The sequence below is a fragment of the Narcine bancroftii genome, chromosome 3 (genome assembly GCF_036971445.1).
Source record: "Narcine bancroftii isolate sNarBan1 chromosome 3, sNarBan1.hap1, whole genome shotgun sequence".
NCBI classification, from domain to species: Eukaryota; Metazoa; Chordata; class Chondrichthyes; order Torpediniformes; family Narcinidae; genus Narcine; species Narcine bancroftii.
The window spans coordinates 223,360,508-223,373,016 of NC_091471.1; the positions used below are offsets into that span (position 1 = coordinate 223,360,508).

The 12,509-nt window shown below is 39.5% G+C and overlaps 1 protein-coding gene and 1 long non-coding RNA gene across 3 annotated transcripts in view; one reads left to right on the forward strand and one right to left on the reverse strand.

Annotated features, from left to right (window-relative positions):
• Window positions 1-12,509, forward strand: part of LOC138758179 (uncharacterized) — a 70,609-nt gene that overhangs the window by 44,737 nt on the left and 13,363 nt on the right. The gene's annotated exons all lie outside the window — the stretch shown is intronic.
• cfap299 (cilia and flagella associated protein 299) overlaps window positions 255-12,509 on the reverse strand; it is an 814,201-nt gene continuing 801,946 nt past the window's right edge. The window contains exons 5-7 of one of the 2 annotated variants that reach the window (XR_011354190.1): window positions 9,556-9,631; window positions 6,824-6,953; window positions 359-447 (exon numbers count right to left, since the gene is read on the reverse strand). Coding sequence is in view for 1 of the 2 variants with exons in the window: in XM_069926739.1 (XP_069782840.1) it covers window positions 352-447; window positions 6,824-6,953 (226 nt within the window). In the remaining variant the exon portion in view is untranslated. Of the gene's footprint in view, window positions 448-6,823; window positions 6,954-9,555; window positions 9,632-12,509 lie in introns of both variants that reach the window. The other variant, XM_069926739.1, reaches the window with a different exon arrangement.

The following is a 12,509-nucleotide window of genomic DNA, read 5'->3' on the forward strand; positions in this document are numbered from 1 at the left end:
GAGTGTGGTCATTTACAAAATAAGTCAATAATTGGCTATCCCTCTTTGACTTCTAATTGTGTGGGTGAAGCTGGGTGAATCCCATAGAAAACAGTATTCACTTGACAAGATCAAAGCATAGCTGACAAGAAATAAAATCTAATCCCTCCTTTGTGCCACTAATCACATTTATGCAATAGCTATAGCCTTCTGCAGCTACAGACTTAAGCACTTAAAGGACAAATGAAAGAAATAATAAATATTAGCAAAACAAATTCAGGCTATGGAATTTATTTATTTCTCACTATGTTTACAGATGGTTAAGCACCCCTTCGAGTGAAAACAAGTCATCCTTTCATTGTTTTAACATTTTCAGGACTTTCTTCTTGTGATGTGGTCATAGATGACTACTTGAACATAAAGTTGTGTTTCAATTAAACTTCGAGTGGTGCTATCCCCTGGAAATACCTGCCAAAAAAGAAAACTACTGGTTAAAAATGTGTGGAATGATTTTTTTGGTGTATGTTCAAGATCAACTGGTCTTTTCTTTGACTTAAAAATTAATTTAACAAAGTGTTTGCTTAATGTTCAGGATGAGATCAGCAGTTTTAAGATTTCAGGTTTATTGTCAGAGTACACACATGACATCACATACAACCCTGAGATTCAAGAAAATCAATAAAATGCACAAGTAGGAGTCCTTAAATTAATCTCTGATTGAGGATGTCATTGAGGAGTCTGATAGTGGAGGGTTAGCAAATGTTTCTGAGCCTGGTGGTGCGAGGCTTCTTTCTAGACCTCTTTCCTGATGACAGCAGTGAGAACAGAGTGTGTGCTGGGTGGTGAGGGTCTTTAATGATGGCTGCTACTCTGCAATGACAGCATTCCCTGTAGATGTACTCAATAGTGGGGATAGTTTTGACTGTGATGTCCTGGGCTGTGTTCACTACCTTTTGGAGGGTTTTATGCTTAGGGGTATTGGTGTCTCCGTACCAGACCGTGATGAAGCTGGTCACACACTTTCCACCACTCCTCTATAGAAATTTGCCAGGGTTTCTGGTGTCGTACCAAACCTCCGCAACCTCCTGAAGAAGTAAAGGTGCTGACATGCTTTCTTCATGATGCCATTGGAGTGTTGGTGTTACGAGCCCAGAGGACCCCAAAACCCAGCAGCAATAGATATTCACCTCGACAAATGGTTACTTAAACAAAAGTTGTTTTTAATTATCTTTAAATATGAAAATAGAATCAAACTTTAACATCTCTATTAACTTAACTAACCCAAATTAACCCCCTTCTAATTCTAAGCGCACATGTATGATGTGCGTATAAATTTAAGAAAAGTTCTTTGGTTCACAGTTCACTCTCACTTCTCATTCTTTCAAGTTCACTGGTTGCAGGCAATTCTTATACTGTGCACAGAATTCAACATTTATAAAATTCACCAGGCTTTGGTGCTCGAAAGGTAAATGTTTACTGCTCAGGAAGGTTCTTTGGCGGTTGGCAGAGAGAGATTTGTTTTTTTCCGGATTTCCGCAACTGAGGTACCACCATTAGTCACCTCAATGTCTTGCTGATAAAACTTTCCCCATCATGGTTCTCCAGATGATAACCTCTTTCTTTCAGGCTACCACAGAGTTCTATTCTGTTCCGCTTATTCCAAGAGAAACATCAGACAGATAGGACTTCCAGTCATCCGCCACTCTGGAGTTCTCTGTTTCAGTTCCAACAGAGCTTCCTGCTTGCTTCAGCTGTGACTGTTCAGTCTCTCCCTCTCTTCATCTTCCAACTGCTAGAAAGCCCATGTGACTCTCTCACTTGCAGAACCCCCCACCCAACCTTCTCCAGCAAACAATAGGAGTTATCCTTCTGCTCCCATCTGTTGCTTTAGGTAAACAAAACTCAGGAGTGACTTTTCTGTGAGCCCTTTGTAGATCTTTGCAGACACTTTCAACAGCCAAAGTGTCTCCAGTCCAAGACAATGGTCTATTCACTTTATGACATTGTTTCAATTAGCACCTACTTGTGAAATGTGCATTGTTGTCTCCATAGTTTCTGTAAAGTTCACTGAATATGAATTCTTCAGTATTTAAAATAAGATCTGTTTTAAAATATGTGTATGTAAGTAACCTACTCTAATTTTACCAATTATCTCCCAAATATTTATTCCATTACAGTTGGGTCCAGGAAAGATCCTCTGAGATAGTGACACACCCTCTCCACCTCTGATCCCTCAATGATCACTGAACTCTATACCTCTGGCTTTCCTTTCCTGAAGTCAACAATCAGCTCCTTGGTTTTGGTGAATGTGATAGCATAGGATACTATCACCAATGTATATATTTGTATATACATTACAGTAGTATATATATATAGTAGTAGTGATTGGCTGAAAGCTGTAGCCACGCCTACTGGTAGGTCATAAAGGGCTGCTCCTAACCAGACACAGGTCAATCTGGCCTGGTCGACCTCGATGCTTCAGTCTTTTGCTAATAAAAGCCTTGATTTGAGTCAACAAGTCTTTGAGTCATTTGACGTGCTACAGTGACATTGAGTGCGAGGTTGTTGTTGGGGCACCATTCAGCCAAGTTTTCAATCCCCATCCTGTACGCTGACTCATCCCTTTCTTTTATAAAACCCACTACTGTGGTATCATCGGCAAATTTGTAGATGGTGTCATTGTCATACTGAGCCACACAGTCGTAGGTGTAAAGTGAGTAGAGTAGGGGGCTAAGACCACAGCCCTGTGATTCTTCGGTACTGATGGAGATTGTGGAGGAGAAGTTCTTACCAATCTTCACTAATTGTGGTCTGGATAAATCCATGATCCAATTACACAGTGGGGTGTTAACTCCAAGGTTTTGGAGTTTACTGATTAGTTTTGAGGGGATAATGGTGTTAAATGCCAAACTATGGTCAATAAAAAGCATCCTGATTTATGCTTCTTTGCTGTCCAGGGGTTCCAGGGAGTTGTGTAGAGCCAGTGAGATGGCATTCACCTTAGACCTGTTCCTATGATAGGTGAACTTGAATGGATCCATGTCACCACTCAGTCAGGAGCTGATATCCTTCATCGCCAGCCTTTCAAAACACTTCATCATTGATGATGTAAATGCTACTGGTTGATAGTCATTAAAGCAGGTTATTATGCTCTTCTTGGGCACCGGTATGATTGATTCCTATTTGAAACAGATGGGTACCTCACCCTGCTGGAATGAGATATTGAAGATATCCGTGAATATCTTGGTAAATTGGTTACAGCACAAATATTTAATACTCAGCCAGATACCCCCATCTAGGGCGGATCCTTTCATCAGATTAATTCTCTTGAAGCCAGCACACACGTCATCCTCAGATACGGACAGAATGGAATCATCAGGAGACATGGCGATGCAAAGGGACGGTTCTTCACTGTTACTGTCATCAAATCAGGTGTAGAAGGCATTGAGTGAAACTTTGCTGGATTTGGTTTTATCACAGGTTATGACATTTAGGCCCTGCCACAGCTGTTGGGTGTCACTTGTTTCAATTTTCACCCCGTATTACCACTTCGCCCGGGAGATAACTCTTCACAGGTCGTAAGTCTCCGGACTTAAATTCCTGTGATCTAGTTCTGGATTTCATTGTTCATCCAGGGCTTCTGGTTGGAATCCATAGTTGTGTTCTGATTTCAGAAAAATTTCACTTCGCCAATAGTTTTATCTCTAAGAAGGCAAATTGAAAATATTTACTGAATAAATCTTGGACATACACTGTATCGTAATAAAGGATTGGTCTTCCACAGAGACAACATCTTGTGCTCTTGTGCTCCCTGCAATTAAAATTCTACCTTTGGAGCTATTCTCGTACTTTCAAAATAAAGTGTATTCTTGAATGCAATGTTAATAGATAAATCCCTTCCCAGTCATTCTACCTTTTTCCCAAAGTTATTCACCTCACTTAGCAGACTGCTACATCACGATAACCAACCCTACAGAAAGAACAGAGGAAGTTGGGTGTCAGAATTACTTGAAAATCAAAATCCTGCAAGTGCTCAAAATCCAAAATAAAACCAGGAAATTCTGGAAGTACACAGTAGGCCTGGCTGTATCCGTGGGAGGAGGAACATAGTTAATGGTTCAGGTTGATGACCATTTCTCAGAACTGGAAAAGAGACAAGAAAAGCTTATTAGGTTTTTAAGAAGGAGGAAAAGAGGCTGTTTCCATTAGACAAAATGAAGGTTATCACAGAGACATGGTGCAAAGAAGATTTTCTGGTCAATGAGTGATGGGAGAGTTAGAAAGTGAGAACAGAGAGAGGTTTGGAAAACAGAGCAAGAGCATGCTTAACAGGTCAGACTGGACAATTCCTGCACTCCCAAAGTGATAAATAAAATCAAAGGATAAAGCAAATAAATTGAGTAAATTTCATAGATGGATGATGAATTGCAGACAGATGGCGAAATCAAGCTACCAGAAGGTTTCAAATTCAATATCGAGCCTGACAAAATGCAAAGGTGAAGTGAGGTGAGGATTTTCATCCCTGTAATAGTGAAGCAATCCTTTCATCTCTTCCCTTCCCATCAAAGTGGGACTCAAATGGGCTTCCCCGATTCACTTGGACTTCTTCCAATCTCGTGCACTGCAGTCGATATCCAATGTAGATCAACTCCACGCAGGAGAAGCCAAATACAGATTGGCTGACAGCTTTGCGGAGCACCCATGTTCAGTCTGTAGGGGTAATCCTCTGCTTCTTGGTACCTATCAAATTAATCGTCCATCCCCCTCCCCCCCCTTACTCTGTGGCCTCATGTATTTTTATGATGATGCCCAATGCAAGTTTGAGGAATAGCACCTCATCTTCCACCTGGGCACATTACTGCCATCTGCACTCACTATTGGATTCCATAACTGCAGAGTGCTTGATTTCTCATTCTGTATTAGTGGTCCATCAGTGAATGATATAGGTTGAGCTGGTTTGTTTATTCCCCTATTTTTCTTTATCTTCTCTAGAAGTGGAGGTCATGCCCAGGTTGTGTTTCACAACTCAGATATCCTTTTAATGTTCATACCCTCTAATAGCTCCAATTCACTTATTGATCAGGTAACCTTGTTTATAGCTTATCCCAATGGTCACCCTAGTTTTACCCAATTGGAGACATTTCCCCTCCCCTACCCATCCTGCAGCTCGATGAGCTTCTATTCTCTCCTTCCCAGTCCTTATGAAGGACCTTTGACCTGAAACACTAACTCTGTTTCTCGTTCCACGGATGCAGCCCAATCTGTTAAATATTTCCAGCATTTTCTGAAGAATTATTTGACAGAAGCTTGAAGCCAAATTTGCATAATCAGTGTGTGAAGTCGAATTCAGTAGGTCAACTTAAACTGATATACCTTGTGGATACAGTGGTCACACAATTTCCAGAGAATCTAACTTATCTGATGAAGTGCTGCTAATGTCACATCGTTAATACCAGCAGGACTAAATATGATTCAAGTCAAAGGACCTTCTGGCTTTACTTCTCAATGAAAGATTGCATCCTTTTCCTTTCAAGGGCTCAAGGATTCTAGTTCATGGGAACTAGGGCAACAATACATTTGTAGCCACAGTATCAACCAGGTGTAAGCTCATCATTCACCATCACATCCAAGTCATTTCTAACTGTGTTTTGTCCCATTTTACTGTGTTAACCTGAAGAGGTAATAACAGCTTACAATATATGTGGCAGATTTTATTAGAGTTCAGCTGCATCGAATTGCAAATCAAACAATTCATGGGAGAGGCCTTATTTATGTTATTTTTAGTGGTGTAAACCCAGCCAGAACTCAGCTGGAGGTCTTTTTTAGTCTTTGTGCAAAATCTGAATATTGCTGGTTACAGCTGAAAATAGCCCAGGAAGTGAACACTATTCCTTTCCATATGCAAGAAATCATAACTTCTGCCAAAATGGTATGGGCCTATCACATATAATGCAGTCAAAAACAACTGTTCTCAGAAGGATGATTATTGTAAAAGTTGGAAAAAAAATACTGTCATGGTGAAGTTCTTATGAGGTTAGATCTGTAGGACAATGAAGAAAAGTTGTTTTGTTTGTGTAGTAAATTAATGAAACAAAGTTAAGAATGTGGTTACACATGGTAACCAGGACAATTTTTCCCATTATCAATTTTGATTTTGGGTACTGTATGTGTTTGTCATGTTGGATGCTGACAATATCACCCCCCCACCCACCCACCAAAAAAAAAAGGTTCTTATTCATTATTACTGACATCCTTCATCTCATGAATTACAAAAAAAAAAGATAATAATTGTAAACAAAATTTAAACGTGCTTTTTGTTAACCAAGATGTACGGGATCAGTTAGTTTTAAAAGATTTTGTTAAATAATTTTCTTTCAGAGATGAACACAACTCTCTTTATACTAGTATTTTGCATGTTATAGCTCAACAGAGTAATTTCAATGTATTTTCCGGCAGTTTCCCACTACTGTGAGAGTGCATCTGCATTTGATACCACATGCGAATGACTCCCTTTACAACTCCCTTTAGCATTGGGATACTAATACATGTTTTTGTTGCTAAATCGTTATGCGAATAATCAATGAGTCAAAAGTTTAATGAAGCTCAACATCAAATCCTGAGAATTCCCCATTTTCTGGAGCTGCCTTTGCCTTGATTTAATCTGATGGAAAGAAAAACTGCTCATCCTGGAATTCCGAAACAAAAATCAGAAGATGATGGAATCTGAAAAATCAACTTCCCTCTTTCTTCCTTTGATGCATACTGACCATGCACATTCAACAGCAGAATAGAAACAAGGTCAAGGCAAGTGGGAGATCACAATGGAACATTAAAACAGACCCACCTTTGGATCCACATTTATTACTTTTCGATCCCTTTTGTTTTTGAATAGGAGCCCAGAAGCATTGTCAGTGATCACCTGATAATATGGGCTGGAATTGGCTGTGGAGTTCTGTGTGTCCCAGTTGTAGAAACTGCCAAAAATAAATACAAATGATTATGTCGAGCTATAATTGTTAATTCAAATACATTTTTCTAACAATTTGAAATTTGGGAAAGATATGGATTTCCTGCTCAGCTTGAGCGTAGATGCTCTCCTGTATGCAGTCCAAGGGACTGAAAATCTCTGCTGAAAATCTGAAATATAGATAGAATATGTTGGAGACGTTTAGTGTGTCAGGCAGTATCTGTGGGTAAAGAAAAAGAGTTTATGCTTCAGGTCAGTGATCTGTTGACAGAGTTTATATATTTTATTTTTTTTAACTGCCCCTCAGCCATTACCTTTTTCCTTCCCCCATTTCTCTTTCTGCCCCTCCAATTGATCATCTCTCAGCAGCCCAACTTATTCTATAGAGTCTTACTTTAGACTCCCTGGGTTAGAGGCCATTGGCAAACCACACATTTCTTTGACAGATATTTCAAGAATAAAAATAAAATCCTTAGAATTCCCCTGTTCTGGTGATCAATTGTCTGAGGGCAATAATTATAATTCTAGTCAGAAGAATTAATCTATTAATTTTATTTGTGCTACGTTGTCCTAAAGCAGGCACAAGCATGAAAGACATTGGCCAGAAAGCCCTCATCTCCTGGGCATTTGTAAACAAAGGTCTATTCTCCAACAAACCCATGGGTACGATTGAATTAATAAGTGGTTTGACTATCACTATACATTGTTTACAGAATGGACAAAAAGGTAAATAAAAATTAAATGAAAGGGCAAACAATAAGGGTAGGGAATGATTGAACAAATTAATCAATATCGCAGTTATATTTCCAGTTTTTTCGTACATTATGCAATCAGCCAGATTGCCTTTATTTTGATTATCTATGACTAACATAGCATTAACTATATTTGGACTCCTGCCAGCAGCATAATTTCCAGCACCCCTTTTAGTAAGTGAGAGGTGAATTGTCTTAAAACAGGTTACTAGTATCCATCTTAACTTTAAAGTTTTCCTCTTTGAGTTGATACATCAGTCTATATTCAACCTTCTTTATCTCTGGACCAATTAACAATTTCAAAAAGGCTCATTTTTTTTCATATCTGTAGATGCATGGAGTGAAACTCAGTTGTACTTAAAGTCTTGGTCATTGTTTCCTGATATTGAACAGCTGCAACAACAATAATGTGGCAGCAAATTTGGATTTAGACAGACAGGTTCTTTAATCCAAGTTCACTGTTCGTGCTTGTGTGACGTTTGCTGTTTTTAGCATGTTTATGCTTTGGTGTGAGACAATGCCTCGGGTATGTGACTAAAAATCTCACACCTAGAATTTGCGCAATGTTGACAGCTCTGAGTTCCAGGAATGAATCACTTGTCATGCTTTTCAGGCAAACAATGGTTGGTGGGTTAAAAAAATGAGAGGCTACCTTAAAAAAAGAGGTTAATGCTGCACTGGATCTAATTAGAGGTGTCTGCATCTTATTAAAATCAGGCCTCAAAATAACTCAAGGAATATATCTCCCATTCTGTACGTCACCAAGAACTTAAACGGCTTATTTTGCTGAATTATTAAAGATTGGGCACTGTCCATAACAAATCATTTGTGCCAATTGAGTAATGTCCCCCTCCACCCGTTTAATAAATATTTGTTTTTTATTGCCTCAAGGAAATGTTGGATGAATTAAAAAGATTTTGGATCTAGCTATTTTATTATGCTGGAAGTCCAGCTGAATTCACGATCACATCTGGTGATGTAATATGGTGGGTGAGATGACATTGCTGGTCCCTTACATAATGTTGTGGCTTTTTTCAGATGATACATTTTATTAAAGGAAACCACGATGTGAATTGTTGTTCCATCTTGGTACACACAAAGAAAATTGTCTGTGGCTTCAAATATAGATCAATGATATAATTTAAAAACCTGAAAAGTTGCTGGAATTCATTCTAAAAGATGCCCTTGGCACTGTTAGATTAAAAGAAAAACCCAAATGGTCCTCTAATAGGCTTAAGCAAAAATAATCTGACCCATATATAACTATCTCTAGCCCAATATCGAGAGGAACATTTAATAGTTCCAGACGTGACAAAGTGCATAAAATATTGCTCCAAGTATGTGGAAAACTATGGTTCAAATAGGAGGCTCACTGCCCGTTACGAAGGACAAAAGCAGCAGTTACAGCTCTGTTAATGAAAAATGATACCCTGTGAATGACTAAAGAAAATAACAGGAGCCTTATGATAATATTATATTGCCTTGATGAGTTGAATCAGTTTTACAGATAAAAGGAATGATCCCAGAAGCATATGAGGCATTTCATAAAAATTATGAATGTGGAAAGAAGTGTTTCCACTAACAACAGGAGAAATAAAAGGGACAGGTAAATGTGGTGTATGATCCTATTTACAGAATTTTGTAATCACCATACTCTGAATATGCAGTGAGAAAAATAATGAGGCAATTTACATTTTTTTTAAATGTAGACATACAGCACAGTAACAAGCCATTTTGGCCCACAGGTTTGTGCCGGCCAATTTACACCCCAATAACCTACACCACCAGTACGTTTTGAATGGTGGGAGGAAACTGGAGCCCCCAGAGAAAACTCACGCAGACATGGGGAGAACTTACAAACTCCTTATAGACAGCGCAGGATTCGAACGCCAGTCCTGGTCGTTGGTGTTGTAAAGGCGCTGAGCCAACCGTGCTACCCAATGAAAAAAGGAAATAATGAAAGAGCATTTGCCTTTAAATTGGAGGAAGTCTCACGGTGATTCACAAAGTGGTTAGAAACAGACATGCAGTTACATGCAAAAGTTCAGAAATTGCTGTTGAATATAACCAACTCCCCCGGCAGGTGCTCTGTGGCATTCTTTACTATTGAAATTACTGCACTAGCATTAACTTTCTAAATTTAGTCAACAGTAAAGAATGTGTCAGAGATTTACATTGGACAGTTTTTGAAGGGATTCGCAAGTGTACCCTTAGCGTTGGAACATCTACAAATGCACTAACACCTTCCAATCTTTAATTTTCATTTTATAGAATATGTAAATATAATTTGTATTTGTTTATATCAGGCATTCAAACTCTGGCACCCTGAGGACTCCCTTCATAGAACACTACCCCACAGAAAACAGGCTATTTGGCCCTTCTAGTCTGTGCCAAAACATCATTCCGCTAGTCCCACTGACCTGCACCCATTCCATAACCCTTCAGATCTCTCCCATCCATGTATCTATCCAATTTATTTTTAAAACTTGAGTGAGCCTGTATTTACCACACTTTACTTTGTACAGATGGCATCTGGTGTTTGCTATTCCTGCCCTGGGAAAAAAAATGCTGGGTCCATCTTATCTTCACCTCTCAGAATCTTGTAGACCTCTATGAAGTCTCCTCTCATCCTTCTTTGCTCAAAAAAATCTGCTCTTCCTCTGAACCTTCTCCATAGCTTTCATATCATTCCTATAATGAACACAACACTCAAATTGTGATCTCACCAGAGATTTGTAGAGTTGCAACCGGACTTCTCTACTCTTGAATTCAATCCCCCTATGAATGAAGCCCAGCATCCCAGGGGCCTTCGTAACTATCTTATCAACCTGCGGTGACATTGAGGGATGGATGGATTTAAACTTCTGGTCCTCTACATTATTAAGTAACTGACCATTAACTCTGTATTCAGCCTTCTGGTTGACATTGCAAAATGCACCACCTCACACTTATTTGGATGAACTCTATCAGCCACTTTTCTGCCCAACTTTGCATCCTGCCTATATCCTTTTGTAACCTTTGACAACCTCAGCCCCATCCACAACTTCTCCAACCTTCGTGCCATCTGCCAACTTACTGACCCACTCTTCTGCTGCTTAACTTGGGTCATTTATAAAAATTACAAAGCGTAGGGGTCGCAGGATAGGTCCTTGCGGTACTCCACTAGTCACCGACCTCCAGGCAGAATACTTTCTTTCCACTACTACTCTCTGCCTTCTACATGCAAGCAAATGTTTTTATCTACACAGCCAAGGTTCCCCTGATCCCATGCCTCTTGACTTTCTGAATGAGTCTCTGATGGGGGACCTTGTGAAATGCCTCACTAAAATCCATGTAGAACATATCTACCTACTTTCATCAATTTATTTTATTACCTCCTCAAAAAACACAATTAGGCTCGTGCAGCATAACCGTCCCTTTGACAAATTCATGGTGACTATTTCTGAGAAGACTACTTGTCCAAATGCTCATAGATCTTATCCATAAGAATCCTCTCCAATAGTTTTTACACCACTGAAGCTTATAATTCCCAGGATTATCCTTATTAACTTTTTTAAACAAGGGGACCATGTTTTCCATTCTCCAATCCTCTGGCACCACCCCTGAGGCCAAGAAGGACTCAAAGATCATAGCCAATGCTCCAGCTATCTCTTTCATCTCTACCAACAGCAACCTGGGGTATATCACATATGGACCCAGGTACTTATCAATCTTGATGTTTTTAAGAACATCCAACCCTTCCTCTTCCCTAATCTCAATATCATCCAGCACACAAGCATGTTCTATTCCGACATCACCCCCATCAACATCATACATGTTAAATGGTAGACAATTGAGGAATTCAGTGGACAAAGGGATTTAGGAGTCATGGTACATAATTTCCTGAAAGTTGAATCATATGTAGATAGGGTGGTGAAGAAGGCATTTGGTATGTTGGCTTTCATAAATCAAAGAATAGAATACAAGAGTTGGGATATTATGTTGAAGTTGTACAAGGCATTGGTGAGGCCATATTTGGAATACTGTGTGCAGTTTTGGTAACTGAAGAACAGGAAGGATATAAACAGAATAGAGAGAGTGCAGAGGAGGTTTACAAGAATGTTGCCGGGGTTTCAGAGTTTGAGTTACAGGGAAAGGTCAATAAGACTGGGACCTTATTCCCTGGAGCATAGATGATTGAGGGGTGACTTGATAGAGATATTTAAAATTGTAAGGGAGATGGATAGAGTCAATGTGGCATGGACTGAGAGTGGGGGAGATTCAGACAAGAGGGCATGGATTGAGATTAAAAGGGGAAAAGTTTAAGGGAAATATGAGGGGGAATTTCTTCACCCAGAGGGTGGTGGGGGTATGGAATGAACTTCCAGCAGAGTTGGTAGAAACAAGATTGATGTTAATATTTAAGGAAACGTTGGCTAGGTATATGGATGGGAGAGGTTTATAGACCAAATGCAGGTCAATGGGACTAGGTGGGAGAAATTGTTCGGCATGGTCGAGAAGGGCCAAACTGGCCTGTTTCAATGCTGTAAACTGTTATATGATTATATATTTTCTCTGGAATACTGAAGCAAAGTATTCATTAAGAACCTCCCCAAACTCCTCTGCATCCAGATGCATGCTCCCTCATTTTTTCCTTAAGTGACCCCACCTTCATTTTCATCACCCTTCTGTTCTTCACATACACACAAAACACCTTGGAGTTCTCCTTAATTCTACTTGTGAAGGCATTCCCATTCCCTCTTCGAGCTCTCCTGTCCTTTTCCAAGTTCCTTCCTGGCTATCATATAATTCCCATGAGCCCTTCCTAAATC